Source organism: Mustela lutreola, chromosome 4 (assembly GCF_030435805.1).
Source record: "Mustela lutreola isolate mMusLut2 chromosome 4, mMusLut2.pri, whole genome shotgun sequence".
Taxonomy (NCBI): Eukaryota; Metazoa; Chordata; class Mammalia; order Carnivora; family Mustelidae; genus Mustela; species Mustela lutreola.
This window is the reverse complement of record NC_081293.1, coordinates 190,653,946-190,672,970: the sequence shown is the minus strand read 5'-3', so window position 1 is coordinate 190,672,970 and position 19,025 is coordinate 190,653,946. Positions and strand designations below refer to the sequence as shown.

The 19,025-nt window shown below is 46.3% G+C and overlaps 1 gene segment (V, D, J or C); it reads right to left on the bottom strand.

Moving 5' to 3' along the window:
• Nucleotides 1–2,779: 2,779 nt before the first annotated feature.
• On the bottom strand, nt 2,780–3,797 carry LOC131829872 (T cell receptor beta variable 27-like). The segment is given in 2 exon segments: nt 2,780–3,233; nt 3,365–3,797. Coding segments are annotated over 2 exon segments (468 nt in total).
• Between the last annotated feature and the right edge of the window lie 15,228 nt (nt 3,798–19,025).

Below are 19,025 nucleotides of genomic sequence, written 5' to 3'. Positions count from 1 at the left end.
CATAAAAGCAGGCACTTTACAAGAGAAAACAGGAAGACGGAAATGGCCAAAAAGCAAACATTATCACTCATTGGTGAAATGCAAACAAGATCCCACGGCACTCCCCATAGAATGGCCAACAACAAAAAGACGGAGGTCATCAAATGCTGGTGAGAATGGGGAGGCAGGGGAACCCTCCCTCCCTCAGTATTGTAAATTGGCCAGTCTGAAAACCTGTTCAACTGTTTCTATGAAGTCAAACGTGCATCTATCCTACAAATCAGCAATTTCACTTTTGTGCCTACACCTGAAAGAAATAAATGCATTTAGCTACAATTACTTGTACAAGAGTGTTCAGAAGAGCTTTATCCATAATAGTTGAAGCCTGGTGCAACCCAGATATCCATCCATAGGTGAATGGATAAACAAATCCCGGTATATCAACGCAGTGGAATACCACACAGTAATAAGAATAAACTATGGATAAACCCAACAACATGAGTACATTTCAAAAATATTAATTTTTGAGAAAAAGAAATCAACTGAACAAGAGCATTGACTATATGGTTCCATTTATACGAATGTCAAGCTCAGAACTGTCAAAAAGATAAGTTTTTTGGAAATAGTTGAGGAAGCCCATTTCAGGATGCACAGACTGTATCATGCTCCAGGAGAGGCCATGGCGGGTTTGCAGTGGGCTGTTCTCATGGCAAAATGATGGAGACAGCAGAAAGCTCGGTTAGGTCTCAGGTCTTTGTATTTGACCCAGTTAGGTCAAATACAAAGGGAGACGAGCTTTGAAAACACAGACAAAACTCATCTAGTCAGACATACAAAGCTTAATTCAGCTTATTTTGCAAGACCAACATGACCTGGGTCATTTCTTGTTTATGCCTCTGGAAATCATAAGCAAAAATTTCCCAAGAGTGATCGGAGGTAACCCCGGATCAACTCCCTATTATTTAAGAAAATTCCAACATTGCCAGTTTTCTATGATGTGGGCATTTATGGGAAATCAATCTCTCAGTCCTCACGTTTTGTTTTTCTGAAGGCACATGCATGAGATTTTCCATTTTATATCCTCCTGGTTCCATTTTAGATTGAAATTCTTTCCCAAGAAGTTCAAGTATAAACAAAATGTGGTGATAAAAATCAGAAAAGTGCTCAGCTCTGGGAAAGAAATTGATTGGAAATGCACTCAAGGAAACTTTCTTGGGTGATGGAAATGTTCTTTATCTTGATTTTGGTCGTGGCTGCACCAGTGTAGACATTCATCAAAATACCAAGCCATCCATGTAACATGTATTAATTTGAGTCTTTTTACTCTCTACTAATTATACTTTAATAAGCTATTACTTAAGCATAAGTCAGCGAATTTCCTAAAAGATGGGAGATATACATTATTTTATGCTTGCGTTCCCCATGCCCAATTGCGTGATGAACCACACACAAGTAAGAGAAGACAAGGACACTCACATATATGAAACACTGAGAAACGTGACGTGTTCCTGGAGACTGAAACATATAGCACCCAAATTTGGCATCAAAATCAACTAGACTAATAAGTTTGCTAAGAAGTAGCTGAGGATCAATGGCTGAGTTTTTGAGGGTCAAAAATGTAAAAAAAAAAAAAATAATTCCTCCGGTATTTTAGAGATTATTCTATGAATCCTGAACTGTTGTAAACTCCATGGTTTAGAAAATTGGTCATTTATCAGTTTCACCATTCAGCATCTCATTAGGCTTTCAGCAGCTTAGCTTGGCTAGTCTGTGGATTGATTACTTTTCCAGGCACGCCGCCTGTACCTCTCTCTGCAAGCAGGTCCTGGGTGAGCCTGCAGCACCCTTGCAGGGGTCTACAAAGGGAGCCTGTGACCAGGGGTGTGCAGCTCATGGTGTTTGCACTGCCTGTAAAATCCAACTATGGAAGCCCAGTCTTGGAGTTAATGGATCCCAAGCCAGGCAATGTTGATTTTGGGTTGACTCTATCTGTAAGGAGCTAAGGAGGAAAATGGGCTGTGGAGAGAATAAAATTATTGCCCAATATACTTTTGTAATGTTTTACAAAGAAAAACCCAGGGAGCTCATGAATCTCCCACCAAGCCAAAGGGGTGGTGAGAAATCGGTCCCTTCCTTAAGCTACCCTCCCTGAGCCTCAGAAGACTCAACCACTGCCCTACAGCCACAGGTAGAGACTTAGTTTGTAGTCCCTTCGGTTGTAATGATGTTGTTTGATGCATCTACTAACATTTCCCTAAGTGGCTTGTTTACTTGTGTGTTATTGTTTTTTTTTTTTTTTTTAAGATTTTATTTATTTATTTATTTGACAGAGAGAGATCACAAGTAGGCAGAGAGGCAGACAGAGAGAGAGAGGGGAAGCGGGCTTCCCGATGAGCAGAGAGCCCAATGCGGGGCTCGATCCCAGGACCCTGAGATCATGACCTGAGCTGAAGGCAGAGGCTTTAACCCACTGAGCCACCCAGGTGCCCCTACTTGTGTGTTTTATAACTAGTTATTAAGAGTTTTTTTGTTTGTTTGTTTTCCTCCAGAGAATTTTTGCGGAGTATGCAATGGTTTTGACTCCAAGGCAACTTTTCTGTAATAGTTTTAGATCTGGAGAATCCCAGACCATGCAGGGAGTTTAAAACTGCTCAGCTGCTTTCTGCTTTGTTCCTGTTCATTGAGAAGAAAGTGAAATATTAATTTCACATGAGATGCTACTTGATCCTCTGTTTTACTCAATTACCAGAATATTCCAGATTGCATGGAATAACATTAGGAGCTCTCCCCCTGCACATGACGGAGCACAGTTCACACTGAGGGCCATCCTGCTCAGCATCGGGTGAAAGCCTCAGTAAGGGCAGTTTTTTCCTCATCATGAGGTGGGAACTCAGGAAGGAGTCTCTGTGCTTGCGGCTGAGCTTTTTGTGCAGAGAGCAGCTGGCTGAGCTGCGCTGTGGATTCACTGCTGGCACAGAGGTACACAGAGGTCTGGTTGGTGCTGGCAGACTCCAGGGTCAGGGGGGAAAACTTCTGCTCCTTTCGGGAGACGCTGTACCCTTCGGCAACATCCCCTTTGGTAGTGCTTGGGCTGTCACTTGAATAATAGATCAGCCTCAGCCCCTGTCCGGGGTCTTGTCGATACCAGAACATTGCAAAATGGTTCATATCCTGAGAACACTCCAGGGTTTTCTTGGTTCCTGTTTGTATAATGCTGTATCTTGGTGTCTGGGTGATCTCAGCCTCCATGGGACCTGTTGCAGAGGGAGACAGAAGGGAAGGCGAGGCTTAAGGAGTAAACTGCATCTGCAAAACAAAGGGAAGGGCTTGGAGCTGGGATTTTGCAAAACCTTGGCACTGATTTCCAGCTGGGTCCAGAACTCACCTGCTCCCAGCAGCCAAAGAGTCACACAAAAGAGGTTGAGGTTCATGGCAGAGGCAGGACAAGAGGAGGGCTGTCCCACCTAAATCCTTCCATCCACAGGACCGAGAAAGGGAGCTTGGAAGCCCTTCTCCAATGGACAGATGAGTCTGCGAGGGATGTCACTGCATCCGCCCCTGCAGATGGTCTGGCCCAGGGTCCCTTCTGACTCAGCTCAAGTAGGGTCAGCTACTCCTCTCCTAACATTCTTTAGCAAGGCCTGCGGGGGAGATGGGGTGTGGCTGTGGTGCCCTGAGTTTAGAATAGACCACACCCCCTCGGTTTCCCCGTATTCCTCTGAGACAGTTGCTCCTCTGTACCTGCCCCTGGCGTCAAGGCTGCCTTGCCCAAATGCTTCTACTGTGGAGCTCATTAGGGTTTAGAGGGACCTCCCACCTCTTCCATAGCTAGGTAGCTGAGCAATAACTGAAAACTTCTTCCACATCTGCCTGATATTGGATCCAGGCCTAAGTTTTTGTTAACCCTTTCCTTTCCTTGGCTGCTCTCCCAGCCGGACCTCAGAGCCCCCTTTGATGTCAGTGGCGTCACAGTGCCATCTTGTGGCCAATGACTGCAGTTTCACCTTCGCCTCTTCCGCCATGGCCCAAGGGATGCTGGGAAGTGCTGCAGAGTCAGCAGGGACACTATCCCAGAAGTAGCATCCTGCAAATTTTATGCTCAGTTTCCTGAAACCCTACTCCGAATACCAACGCCTAATCCTGACTCTATTCCTTTGAGCAACCGTGCTTAATCTCCTACCCTCTTACTAAACAGCTATCACATATCTGGCAGTTAAGCCTAAATGAAATCTCCTTCAAAGCTATCTCATGAAAGTCAGGAGAGGGACAGAATGGGAGGTATGGAAGAAAATAGTATTTAGTCTAAAATAGGAAGGAAAATACAGAAGATTGAAGTGTAAGGAGGTTGTTTTATCTCTGTTACTAGAAATAAACAAAAATGTCCCTTCCACCACCAAAGGGCCCCTTCAAAATACAGATCCACGGAAGACTGGGGATACAATGAGATTACCTTCAAGATGGGGTCCAGTGTGTGTCAATAAAAAGTAAAATCGGAATATAAGAAAAATACAAGACATCTTATAAGATAATATGGAATCAAGGCGGATGCAATATCTAATGGGAAAAATAAAGATGGATGGAATTAAAATAAGCAAAGGATCATCTACACTAAACGGATAGTTTGTACAGATTACATCTGCTCATTTAGGCAGCAGGGAGTGAAGAGAGTATTATAAGGAAGCTGAATCTGCCAGGGTTGTGTGGAGAAAGGCCGCAAATTGGAGACAGGGTCCAGGGAGGAAGTCCCCAGGATGCCATTCCAAGGATAAGGAACTCCTAACTGTGCCCTAGACTTTCTCATTCCCACAGACACAGGGCAGCAGAGCAAACAGTGCTTTGCTGATACCACAATTAAAATAAGACCAGGGGTACCTGGGTGGCTCAGTCGGTTAAGCATCTTTACTTTGGCTCAGGTCATGATCTCAGGTCCTGGGATCAAGCCCTGCTTCGGGCTCCATGCTAGGAGTGGAGCTTGCTTAAGATTCTCTCTCTCCCGCTCTAAAAATAAATAAATAAACAAATAAATAGGGGAAAAATGAGGAGTTTTCCTTCCTTGGACACTTCCTTGGACTCCCTTCCAAGGACACTCATTCTCTGGAGAAAGATATTTGGTATCCTGAGCTACCACAATTCTGAGTAGATTTGGGGTGACCATAACCCCCTTGCCAGCTATGCAAGGCTCAGGACACCTCCGTCATTGCTGAGTCTGTGACATTCTGTCCCAGTCTAGGAGTCCTGGGCTATCTCCTCAGGACACCCAGAAACCCATGATCCGTGATCCTATGAACCCAGAGCATGGCTTTAGATTCCATAGACCCAATCCACAGCTTCAGGCACTCCAGTGGAAGATGTTATTACTGCATAATTATTTATATTTATAACAGGTAACAATATAACAATATATAATGCAGCAAATAAAACAAGTAAAAAGGAATAGGGGCACTATTATAAAGAAAATATCCTGTCTTCTCACATCAAAGAATTCGAGGAAATAATTTCAACTCAGAAATAATTTCAACACCATCTCTAGGAATCTCAGAGTAACTCAGGGCATCAGGGTAGGTGAGGCTGGGGAAGCCCGTTCAAGTGCTATGCGCTCACTGCCAGGACCCACAGTGCTGGAAAAGTGACAACAAGCAGAGACAGGGAGCCTCCCAAACTGGGCAGAGGAAGTGAGGTCTTCTCGTTGTTATGGGGCTGGTCCTCCACCACCACAAAAGCAGTGAAGACTTGTACTTCAAACATGAAGACAGGCTGCTACTCTGTTGCTGAAGGCTTCCAATGTTTCAGGGACAGAAGAGGCTTTAGAGGAAAGAATGTGCCCAAGAAGGTGGTCAGGAACTTTCCACATGCCCAGCCACAGATCTGTGCAGACGAGGAGGTGTGTCCGCTAACAGAAGCCTCAGTTCTGTAGCAGACCCCTTGTGTCCCCGACCATCAGTCCTGGGCTTGTAGCTGTACTCTGGCTCTGGGACTCCCGGAACCCAATGAGTCAGAATGGTTTCATCCACCAACATTTATATGCATTTCGGGATTTATCTAGAGTCTCTTCCTACGCAAAGGACAGCTGATGTTCAAATCTACTTCTTGTCCATCAGGAAATGAAGAACAAAGGGCAGACAGTTTAGGGGCTCCAGCTGCAGCAAGGGGAGAGGAGTCTGAGGTTTGTGAGGAGCAAGGAGGGGACGGTGCCCCACTGTGGTGGGACTGCTGGCACAGAGGTGCACAGCCGAGTCCCCCTGCTCTGCACGCTGGATCTGCAGAGTGGAGTTGGTCCCCTCAGACCTCTTGGCCGACAACCGATCATTGGTCATCCCTGATTTGTCCAATGCATCCGCGTTTTGGAAGTAAACCAAAAACTCCGGGCCTTTCCCTATGGTCTGTCGGTACCAATAAAGGACAGCATGACCAGAAATGGGATCACACCCGAGAGTTACATTTTGGCCCCTCTCTGTGACCCTGTGTCTGGGGAACTGGGAGACTCCGGGTCCTGCGTGACCTGGGGAGACAGAAGTCGGGCACAGTTAGGAGAAATGTGTTGTCCTCCTGGCACGTAATCATCGCTCACACTCACACACAAGCATTCGCTGAAACCGCTTGGTGTTCTGAGGACTCACCTTGCCCCAGGAGACAGAGGGTCACCCAGCAGCGGAGCCTGGGGTCCATGGTGGAGTCAGGGCTGGGCTGGGCGGTTCCCCAGATAGAGGTTCTCGTGAGCATGAGCTGAGAAGGAGGGAGGTCCCTTGTCTGCACAAGGCAGTTCTCACAGTGACATCACTACCTCTATCAATTCCCCCAGCCTCAGGGGACACGATTTATGTTATAGCATATGTGGATGACTAATTTAAGTATTTAGAAGCTCCTTTCTTAACAAAGTCAATGCATGGGTAGTCCTTTTCAGTTCCAGTGCTGTCTGGAGGCAGCGGCCTCACACTGTGTTATCTTCTCCTTCACCCACCACCCCTCTGTCTGCTGGGCATCATCACTGAGATGTGTCAACAGCACCTTTAATACAAGGAACTAAAGGGGAATTCATTGTCTCATCTGCAAGTCAGGACCTCAACTATTCTGTCAACATCCCTTCCATTCTCTCAGTGACACACACTCAACATTATCCATTTTGTGGGCAAGAATGGGCACTGGGGTGGGGGGTGGGTCTCAATTTCACCTTAGAAGTCTCTTGAATGCACTGACTTATTGGGAGATACAGGGATGAAGAGATGCCCTGGGAAGCTACCTGAGCTGGCAGCTCCTCTTCATTCTGCAGGTCAAAGACTGTTGTTCTCCCTGCCTTCACGAGTCTTTGTGTAATATTACGTCCCCCAGCCCACAGCAGAGCCTCATGCCATAATAAGTCACCAGATATTACAAATTAGGTTCCTTCTAGCTTATTTGTGGAAGAAGACTCAACCTCATTGACCTTCAACACTGGTATATAACATGGAATAATATCATGGTAAGAAACCTAAGAAGCTGTGTTATAGTTAATTTAATTCTACTTTTGACTGTGAGCAGAACTTCTCATTTCTAGCCATTAACGTCTGCCCACTTTTATCAGTGGGTTCACTGGAGTTCCAAGCATCCTTTCCTTCAGAGAGAGAATGAGAGCAGAGAGGACTGGATGGGTGGGAGGGAGCAAGGTGCTGGGGTCAGGGGAGGATGACTGTGGCTCTGTGTCTCCGCTGCTTGCCCAAGAAAACACAGCCGAGTGCCCCCTAATTGGGAAGGCCACTCAAATGCACGCAGTAAAAATGTTTGGTTGACTTGTTGGAACGTTGTCAAAAGGCTCTGCTTTACGGTTTCGCTATTCTCACTCAAGAGTTACTGCTCATCTCTTTCTTGTGAATGGGTGTTAGAGGGTCTGGGTGACCCATCCGTGGAGCCAGCAGGTGAAGGAGACAGTCCTACAGATCTACTTGGGAAATGACTAGTCTAAGCGAAGTGGACTCAGGGATAAAAATTCTTTCCATGTGCCTGGAATTGCTTCCAAGATACAAAGAACAAGTGTATAGAACATCATGGAGCCCATGGTAGGGAGAGGCCAGCACTGGGCATCTCTACTTCCCTGACGAGGGCTCTGGTCCTAGGACATGGAACGCTGCTCCAGTTCACCATAGCTCACACAATGTGTCGGAGAGCTCCCTTTTCTATTCTCTAGAATATGTTGTACAAAACTGAAATTACCCATGAGTTGACCAATTTGCAAAATTGGACTGTAAAAGTATCCATGCCTGGTGTTTCGGGAGATGCGTAGGCATTAGCTATTGATTAGGTTTCATTATTATTTCATACATCCTCATTTCTTTCTAATTTAATGGCGATTTTCATAGTGTTCTTTCGCAGTTTGAGCTCTGTTCTATTTTTAGCTATCCTTTCTTTTTGATGTTTAATGTTATTTTTACCACTCTTCTTTCCTCGTCAGTCCTGCTTACAGTGCTCATTTCCAAAGCAGTGTCTGTCATTGTTGCGTTTCATGAATATATTTTGTTTTTTTGTTTCACCTATTTTTGTTCTTTATCTTTATGATTTTGCTTCTTCTACTTTGGGGTTAAGTTCTTCTGGTCTTGTCCTATGTCCTTAACTTGATATTTACATGATTACTTTTGGAACTCTTAAGTCCTTTGTGTCTATAAATTTTCCTCTAAGTACGACCTTCGTATTCTCAGTATCTCTTATTTCTAAACATTAAAAATTCCTATTTAGACTTCTGGGAAAAATCTCAGGATTTATTTAAGATAATGTTTTTAAACTTCTAATATGAGTTGTTTGGCTTTTTTTTTTTTTAAATAAAGGCTACTTTTTGTTTTTTATTTTCATCTTCAATGTATTATTATCAGAAAATGTGGTCTCTGTGATACCAGCCCTTAAAAACTGATTGCAAGAAAAGTCTGCAGTCAGGACCCAGAAGATCTAGAACAGAGAGACATGTTAATTGTGTCCACCGTTCATCTGGGAAATGGGTGTGCCCAGAAGTGGCCAGCCACTCACAGGGACCTTGAACATGAGCATGAGTGGGAGTCGGAGGTCACAAAAAGGAAGAGTCCATGCCCAGTGCAAGGAAATAGAGTTGGAGTTCTCTGAGATGGGAATGGATGTGGCAGAGACGAGAGCCAAGCAGTGTGGTGGGAACAGAGAGGGCCAGAGAGCTGTGGAATATAGGCCCAGAGGTGGGGAGACTACAGACCTGGCAGGGACTTGTGGGGGCACTGCCCCGGTGGTAAAGGCTGGCAGGAGCAGAGTCTATACCAGGGCATTAGAGAGAGATGCTGCTGAGGTGCCAGGGAGGGACAAGAGGGTCTAGATATATCTGATTTAACACTATATTGCTAATAATACATTGTATTGTTTATTCAAACACCTGCTGAGCACAGAGAGAGCAAAGGTGGAGACAGAGCCACCTGACAGCTGGGGCTGGTCCAGGCCAGGCTGAGAGTGCCCTGGAGTTGGGTCTCAGCACACACTGAGGTTCACCCTGTATGCACAGACCACTGCAGCTTCCAGGGCTTCTGGGCTCCTGGGAGTGTGCAGAGGGTTCTGCTGAGTCCCGGGGCACGGGACCTCCCCCTTCCTTTTTTTGTGCAGAGAGGAGGCAGCTGGGCAATGCTGTGGGAACACTGCTGGCACAGAAGTACACAGATGTCTGGGAGGGGGCTGTGGACAGCAGAAGGAAGATTGTTACATTTGGCCTAGAGGCACTGTATCCATCCGGGACTTCTCCACTTGCAGAGGCGCCGGAAAGTGGCGCCGGACCGACTGAGTAATGGATCAGCCTCAGCCCATGTCCATGGTCTTGTCGATACCAGTACATGGAGTTGTGGTTCATATCCTGGTGACATTTCAGTGTCATGTTCTGTCCTGTCCCCAAGACCTGGAATTTGGGGGTCTGAGTGATACCAGCATTCAGCGACCCTGTGGGGAAGGAGATAAAGCTGATGCCACAGACACAACGGAAAGGCTTAGGGCTGGGACCTTGAGATTTTCACCCAGGAAAGAGACCCAGGACTTGCCTGCCTGTAGAAGACAAAACACCACACAGCACAGGCGACTGACGCTCATGGCAGGGGCAGGGCTGATGGAGGGGTCCTCTGGGTCTGTGGGCTGCTGAGCCTGGGAGGGGGGTCTCCAGGGAGTCATTCTGAGATGTCACTCTTCCTGCCTGGGCCCCAGAGCCAACCCTCGGAAGGGGCCACACCCCTTCTGCAGAGGGTCAAAGAGAAACATCAGAGTACAAGGAAACAGCCTCGGATGGGAAGAAAGGACTTGTCTGAATTGACACAGGTCTTACAAGCCAATCTGCACCTTTTTGTGAAACAATATGTAACCTTATGTACATTCTATTCCTGTGACCTAATCTCTCATCAGTGCACGGGTTTCACGTCTGCATGTAAAGCCCATCTCTGTAGTTTTGAATTGAGGAAAATTCCTTAGGGCTTCCTGATACCTTTTATGACTCGTGTGTCCCAGATACTCCTTTTAGTATCTGTTTCCTCATCAACTCTTGAGGAGCTGTTTTGCTCTGTTTCTTATCAGTTCACTAACGGGAGACCTACCAAATGCGGCCGGAGCACCTTTGTGCTCAGCAGGGCTCTTACTTCCCATGTTTGGGGTGAGACAGCGGTAAGCAGAAACACCTCAAGCCTGGGATTGACCTTTCTCTGTGGAAGATGAGGTCCACTCAGCGGTGCAGAGGACACACAGGCACAAAGGCATTCAGATGTGTGAGGGACTGTGGAGAGAGGACAGTCTCCAGGGTAAGTCTCCGGGACTTCTCCACTTGGAGAGGTGCCGGGACCGACTGAGTAATGGATCAGCCTCAGCCCATGTCTATGGTCTTGTTGATACCAGTACATGGAGTTGTGGTTCATATCCTGGTGATATTTCAGTGTCAAATGTCAAAATGTCAAAATGTTCTGAGACATCCATCCCATGGGGAACACCTTCTTGTGAGCAATAGCTTCCATTAATTAAGTAATAAAGGAAACAAAACTCAGAAACTGTATCCCATTGCCCACAGTCCCACGCTTAGAAGGACCCCATACCGTCTTCAGCGCTCTGTTGTTTTGATCTTCAAATTCTTAATAATATTTGAACCACAGGCTTGCAAATCCCATAGCCAGAGCTGGGCACGATTCTGTGTCTTCTGCCGTGCCGGTTTCATTCTAGCACAATCACACATCTGGGGGCTCAGTGAATCCGCATCTCTGGGGGCTGGGAGAGGACACAGAAACTAAAACTGGAACTGAAGGGAAGCCTGATGTTATAACCATAATGTCAAGCCTTGAATTGGGACCTGGCAGGCGCAGGAGTGGGTTTCACATCTGTGCCTGGGACTTTTCTGGTCTGAGAGACAGAAGAACACACGATGCATGACAACGGTGGCAGGAGAGGCCAGAAGAGAAAGGGGGATTTTTCCAGGTCAAGGCTCGTGTTCTGAGGGTTCGACACTGGGTCCAGGCAAAGGGAACCCTTCTGCCAAGACTGAATGATTTCTCAATGATGTCGCCCTTGCCTGTGGCCTGCTCAGCCCCAAGATGCCGTGTGTGAACAGGAAGCCCAGCTACATATGCATCTGATAGGAACACAACATAATTTCCTTGGAGAGGAAGACTTTTGGTCAAAACTTCATTATAAAATAATTGGAATGAATGGGTTCAGGAGAGAAGAAATGAATTAAAATGAGTAAATAAATTTTATAAAAACAGCTTCAAGCAGCTAGGAAGAGCTTTCGATGATCATTTTATCAAACCATCTATCTGCAGACAGAATTGTCCCGAACACGGATCCTGTATCACACATGATTTCAAGCATTTCTTAACCATAGAACTTGGCAAAAGCACCTCCCTCTCTTAAATATATTTAGCTGTGTACTAAAGAGGAATTGTTTTAATGGGTAGAGACCTTATTTTTTTTCCCCAGATTTTATTTATTTACTTGAGAAAGAGAGAGCACAAGGTTGGGGGGGAGAGCAGAAGGAAAGGGAGAAGCAGGGAGCCCAGCATGGGGCTTGATCCCAGGTCTCCAGGAGCACAACCTGAGCTGAAGCAGATACCTAACTGACTGAGCCACCCAGGCGCCCCTAGGTAGAGACTTTAAATATCCATTAAAAAGATGCCTGAGCAAAAGTAATCTATTGCAATCATTAGTTTGTCAGGGTTGGAGGCAGGAGTTGCAAAGGGGCGTGAGGGAAATTTCTGGGTGATAAAAAATGTTCTATAGCTTAGTGTGGTTGTTGTTACATGGGTATATACATATAAATCGCCAAAAAAAAACATTGATCTGATCATTTAAAGTGTGTAATGCTTATTGTATATAATTCATTTGTCAATAAAGTTGATGTCAAAATGTTTGGGAAGGATGTCATGTGCTCTAGTTAATTTCATAATGAATCATCAGGCATAAATATTTCCATTTCTGTGCCAGCTAGAGGAGTTCTAGGTAAAATGTGTCCATACTCACCTTTGTACAAAAGAAACAGTGGAAAAAGCTTTCAGAGATTAGCAAAAGGAATCAAGATATCCAGATTCTTACTATGTGCTTGGTAGGTATTTTATGCTTATTAAATGTTTATGTAGCCCTGGAAGTTGGTGCAATGGCTAGTTTTATGTGTTAACCTGACTGGGCTGTAGGGTACAGAGATATGTGGATAAGTACTGTTCTGGGTGTTCCTGAGAGATACAATTAATTTCTAAACAGGTAGATTTTTTTTGGTGGGATGTTGGTAGGAATAATTTTCTAATTTAATAATTTGAAAAACATATTTATAAACCCATATACATAGAATAAATGGAAAGATATGGAGAAGATGGTCCATGATTAAAAAAAGAAAATGTGGGTCTGTTTCAGTCCATCCCCGCTTTTATGTAGTCCCTCACTTCTTCATTCAATCTTTTTTTTTTTTTTAATTGAGGAGACTTGATCATCTGACCACAGTGCCTCTGAAAGCAAGACCCCAGCGCTCTGTTTCTTTCTTTTTTTTTTTTTTAATTTACATATAATATATGATTTGCCCCAGGGGTTCAGGTCTGTGAATCATCAGTCTTACACATTTCATAGCACTCACCATAACACATACCCTCCCCAATGTCGATAACCAAACTACCCTATCCCAAGCCCCACCCCGCAGCAGCCCTCAGTTTCTTTCCCGAGATTAAGAGTCTCTTATGGTTTGTCTCCCTCTCCAGTCCCATCTTGTTTCATTTCTTCCTCCCTAACCCCCCATGACCTCCCGCCCTGCCTCTCAAATTCCTCATATCAGGGAGGTCATATGATAATTGTCTTTCTCTGATTGACTTATTTTGCTTAGCACAATACCCTCTAGTTCCATCCACATCGTTGCAAATGGCAAGATTTTGTTTCTTTTGTAAATAGGTAGATTTTAACATTAGGTGAGAATAACCTTTTAATCAACAGAGTAAACCAGATTGCCATCTATAATGTAGGTGAGCCTCATCCAATCAGTTGAAGACCTGAATAGAACAAAAAGATGGATTCTGCCCCAGGTAAGAGAGAATTGTCCAGCTGATGGCCTTCAGACTGGAGAATCAGCTCTTCCTGCTTAACCTCTGAACTTGAATCTCTGCTCTCCCTGGGTCTGTAGCACCACCGGCCCAACTTACAGATGTTGGACTTATCAGCCTCTACAACTATATGAGCGGATTCTCTATAATACCTAAATTATACACATACGTGTGTGTGTGTGTGTGTGTGTGTGTGTGTGTGTGCTCTGTTTCTCTGGAGTACTCTGAGTGATACTGATAGATATTACTACTCTCATTTTATCCGTGAAAATTCTCAGACCAGCATGTCAAGAAACTGGCCTCGGGTCTTGACTAGCAGGTTGTGCTGGAGCTGGAACCTAGAGCTGGGTGTATGGGGCTCCTAGTTGGATGTCTTTCTCCACACGCCTTTATCCTGGGAAACTGATCTCTGTCAATGATTTCATCAGAGCCAGCCAGGCTGAAAAGGACATGGAGGAAAGTTCTGGCTCTGAGGGCAGGTGTCTCTGTGAACATGCATGACAGCATAGAGCTGTAAACCCAGCACATCACTCAAGAATCCATCAGACGGGGTTTGAGCCCCACTTTGAGCCCCACTTCGGCCTCCAGCTCTTTGATTTGCTCAAGTTCTTTAACTTAAGCACAACTCCCCTCATCTTTCAAATGGGAACAGAAATTGCATTTGTCTATAGGCTTTTTTTCTTCTTCTGATAATTCATGGAAATTTTGCAGATAAAGGACTTTTATTTGGCATGTAGTAAATTGTCAATACATGACAGTGCTATTTTCTTTTGGGAGTCTCCACCTGCTGCAGAGCTGAACTGTGTCTGGGCATGCGTATATGGGGCCCTTGGAGTTTTGTGAGTCACTTGCTCTCATGGGACAGGGGGACCCAATAGAAATCACCAAATATTTAAGATAAATATTACACATTGATACTGCAGACCTTAAAACTCTCAAAGGCAAGAAACATACTAAACTAAAAAGAACATACTAAGCTGCATTTTCTATTTTTTTTTTAATTATTTACTTGACAGAGAGAGAGATCACAAGTAGGAAGAGAGGCAGAGAGAGAGGAGGAAGCAGGCTCCCTGCTGAGCAGAGAGCCCGACCCGGGACTCGATCCCAGGACCCTGAGATCATGACCCGAACCGAAGGAGTGGCTTAACCCACTGAGCCACCCAGGCACCCTGGATTTTCTATTTTAAGTGATACAGTACTTTACACAAAGTAGGGGACCTCACACTGTGGAGTGAAAGTAAGTGAGGAATAAATAATGAGTATCCACGGTCCTTTCCCTCATGGTAGATTGCAGCGTGCATGGGAACACCAAGCTTTTCCTTGTACACATGCCATTCCTTCTGCTGTGCAGCTGGACGAGCACATCTAGAAACCTTCCGACTCACACAGCCTCTACCGGAGACATGACATGACCTAGGTCCATGCCCTGCAGAACACTGCCCCCTTTCGCTCTCTCTTTTTGTTATTTTTATTTTGTTGTTGTTGTTACAGGGAAGGATCAATGGCGATTCTTCGCCTTGAAGTCCCATTCCTTGAATCATCACCTGTGGCGGGTGGTCTTTCCCACCCTGCTCACCTGGACCTGGGAAGGGAAGCCCGGGGAGGGAACAATCCCATAAGGGGGCAGGGAGCCCAGGTGTCAAGGAACAGAACTGTTCCTCGCTCTGCCAGTTCTGAAATAGAAGACCCAGGAAAGCTACTCCCCCTCATATATGTAAGCAGGTAACATGATACGTATCTTGCATGATTTCTGTGAGCTCTAAGACATGCCACACACATAAGCAGCAGAATGAGCGTTGGGGAGAGGCCCATCTGCTTTCCCAGGGCCCCGGGCCACTGTGGCTGGCACCGCCACCCTTGCCATCACTTCCTGACCTGGGGGTTGTGGGAGGATTTTTGTACAGTAGGCTGCTGATCGCGTAGGGCTGTGTTCACTGCTGGCACAGAGATACAGGGCTGAGTCTTCCAACTCCAGCAAGTCCAGGTCAAGCTGGGAGCTGGAGTTACTGAACTGTCGAGCTGAGAACCGTTCCGGCATGTCTCCTTTGTCTCTCTCTTTCCTATCGTAATACTGAATGAGAAACCGGGGGCCCTGGCCCAGAACCTGTTGGTACCAGTATACAGATAGATGTCCAGAGACAAAGGAACATCTCAGTGTCACTTTCTGTCCTCTTGTTTTGATCAGGTGTCTTGGAGTTTGGGTGACCCCAGATGCCACAGGGCCTGTTGGGGAGGAGACAGAAAGAAACTGAGCATAGAGCATAGAGGGAGGCCTCCTGCTGCAGCCGTCATCAGCAAGCCTGTATCACAGGCTGGCAAAACACATCAGAGGAGTGCACACTGTGCCTAGAACTCACCTGCTCCCAGGAGACAAAGTGCCACACAGCAGAGAAGCCTAGAGCCCATGGCGCATCGGGAACCCAAGAGAGCACCCCAACCAGGGATGGGGTCTCCTGGAGGAAGCAGCCTAGAGTTTTGAACCTCCCATTTCCCTGATAGGCGTGTCTGCTCATGATGTCACCGCCGTGACATTGTTGCTCTGGCGTTACTCTCGCTGCTGGTCGCCTTCTGGTCTGATACCAAAGGGCACTTCGGTAGGACTCAGGATCAGCTACTCCAGGTGCATTGCTTGTCCCACCAGTGCCTCCGCAAGGGGTGGGTATGAGGTGATCATGTCCTATTATGCCCCCAACACAATTGATTTCCTTCACCTGCCCCGGCCCGACACTAATTCCGCAGGCTGTGGGGCTCCAACCCCTTCGCTTTCCACTTCCCATCCAGGAGCAGGGACTACCTCCTTGGTGCATTCTGAGGTTCAAGGCACGTCTCCTCTGCTTGGGCAGTGAGGAGCCTGTGTTAGCCCCATGTGTCCCAGGACTCGCTCAAGAATCTCAAACCAGGGGCGCTGGGTGGCTCAGTGGGTTAAAGCCTCTGCCTTTGGCTCAGGTCATGATCCCAGGGTCCTGGGATCGAGCCCCGAATCGGGCTCTCTGCTCTGCGGGGAACCTGCTTCTTCCTCTCTCTCTGCCTGTCTCTCTGCCTCCTTGTGATCTGTCTGTCAAATAAATAAATAAAATCTTTAAAAAAAAAAAACAAACAAACTACAAACCATCTGATGAAGGAGGTAGCCAAGAGTTCCCTTAACCTATCCTCTCCTGGGCCACTCTTTCAAACCCTCCTGGGGCACCTTGGCTAACTGTGGGGGCACAGTCCCTCCGTGTGGCGATGGCTCCCTGTCTCACAGGTGGACACCTTCTATCTAAATCAAGGACTGAAATTCCCCCCACCTCCCACTGCTGTAACCACCCCCACCACGCCCTTTCTTCTGCTTTCCCAGCCCGGCTGATTTAGGGGTAATCTTCAGATCTACCCTTAGCCTATGGAGGCGAAAGATGGTCTGAACATTCTGATTACGAAGGAAATAATTGCTACACCGTTGTAACTGGGATGCGATAGTGACAGAGAAAGTCAGAATGCTACGAGCCATAAACAGGAACGCTCTGATGATCGCGTGTGGATCCAGCCTGGAAACACTACATCCCACCCCCCTGCAGGTTAATCCGATCCAGGAACTTCCAGATTGTGTAGATAAATTAATAATCACCAAATTTTAAATAGTGCATTTTATAAAGAGGGTCTCTCTATTTTACCATTTATTTTTGAATGTATAAACCTGTAAATAAACCCTGTTAGCTCTAGTCAAGGTAGAAACAGTTGGGCGCGACATTTACGATCATTACCCAGAAGTACCTGTGTCCCACGCTGTGACCCGATGCCTCTTAATACATTCCATCCGGGGAGAAGCTATGTCCATTTTGTGCATCTCCCCCAAAAAAACCTGCACTCACATGCACACACATGCATAGGCGCGCGCGCACACACACACACACACACACACACGGACACAATTACCCTTTAACGGGCAAAGATGTCAAGGTTTTATAACCAAGCACAGCAGTTTTTCTTTATCTGTTTTTCAGATTCATTTCCCAAAGCACGAGATGTTTCTGCAGACGGAGTGGTGGCTAGTGAAGGAAAACTCTTGGCAGGCGCCAGATACAGGCGACCCTAACACAATTTTCTCCGTTCCAAAAGAACATCAGCGTATTTCAGCTCTAGATTCAATGAGGCTACTTCGCAGTGCTGGTCATCCATCCTGGCTGTGAGCACAAAATTGTTCAGAGTACTGCAGAAGTTGGAGGGAGAGCCAGGATTACCTATTACATTCCAGGGAAGAGATCTCTGTTAAGGAAAACAGTCGGTGATATTCCATGGCTCTCATAAGTGGCCATTAATTCATTCATTTCCCAAGTGTCAAAGAGTATCAAGTGTTTTGGCTTTTCCTATGAAAGTAGAGAGAGCAATATTGTTGTTGTGAACTGATCATGTCCCCCCTCCCCCTTAATTCCATCTGCTGAATGTTTGTAACCCCCAGTATGAGTGTATCTGGAGACAGGGTCTTTAGGGAGGAAGCTGGGTTAAATGAGGTAATAAGAGTGGGACCCTAAGCCAAGAGGATTGACGTCCTTTGAGAAGCAGAGACACCAGAGAGCTCTTTCTCAGTCCTCACGCAAGCACACAGCGAGAAGGCGATTGCCCGTGAGCCAGGAATAGAGCACTCCCCAGAAGCTAACCCCATGGGTCCTCCTCGATCTTGGACTTGCCAACCTGAACACCTGTGAGAAAATAAATGTCTATTGTTCGAGCGGCCCAGTGTGTGGCACGTTGTTAGAGCATTGTGAGCAGACCAGTGGAACAGCCTGGGCGAGAAGCATTGTCTGAGCCCGTCCCTGCGAGATGACTGGTATCTGGCCATGTTCGGGCGGCAGGGAAAGGCCTTCTAGACCATGAGAAGAGCCAGAGCAGATGTAGAGGATTTAAAAGGCTCTGGTGTCTGGGGCGATGTTGAGAAGAGCGGTTAGGTCACAGAGTGCGATGCAAATCCAGAAGACCGCCACGAAGCCACCCTCGGAAGCTGACAGCATCTGGGCCATGATGCGTGAGAAGCTATTCTGGGGAAGCAGAACTGCTCTTGGGGGAAACTGGAGAGCCTTTGCCTATTTGTGCTCAGGGGAGGCAAGCCTGGGATGAGAAGCCCAGAAGGGAGAGGTCAGAATCAGCTCCAGGTTCTTAGCCGTGAGCCTGTCCTCACCGGGACCTGCATGGGACAATGCGGCCGCCGTTAGGCCTCGCTTTGTATTTTCTGGGTATTAAAGACTTGGAGCAGATTGAGAAAAGAGATTACATGACAAATCCCATAGTTTTTAATAAGCTTATAGCTCTATATTCTCAACCATCTTTAATCATATTTTCTCTTCTAGACTTTCCTAAAATCTCAAAATTTTGTCCACGTATTCTATAAAACACAGCTCTGTGAGTCTACCTTCCAGCTACCAATTCATCAAATTCATCAAACAATTTTGAGCCCCGGATGAACTCTCCCTCCCGAAAAAAGGGTGTCAGCTGTGAGTCTGTAAGTCGTTCGTTTAAGCTTGCAGCAGCCGGTGCCAGGCAGGGACGGTGACTTTG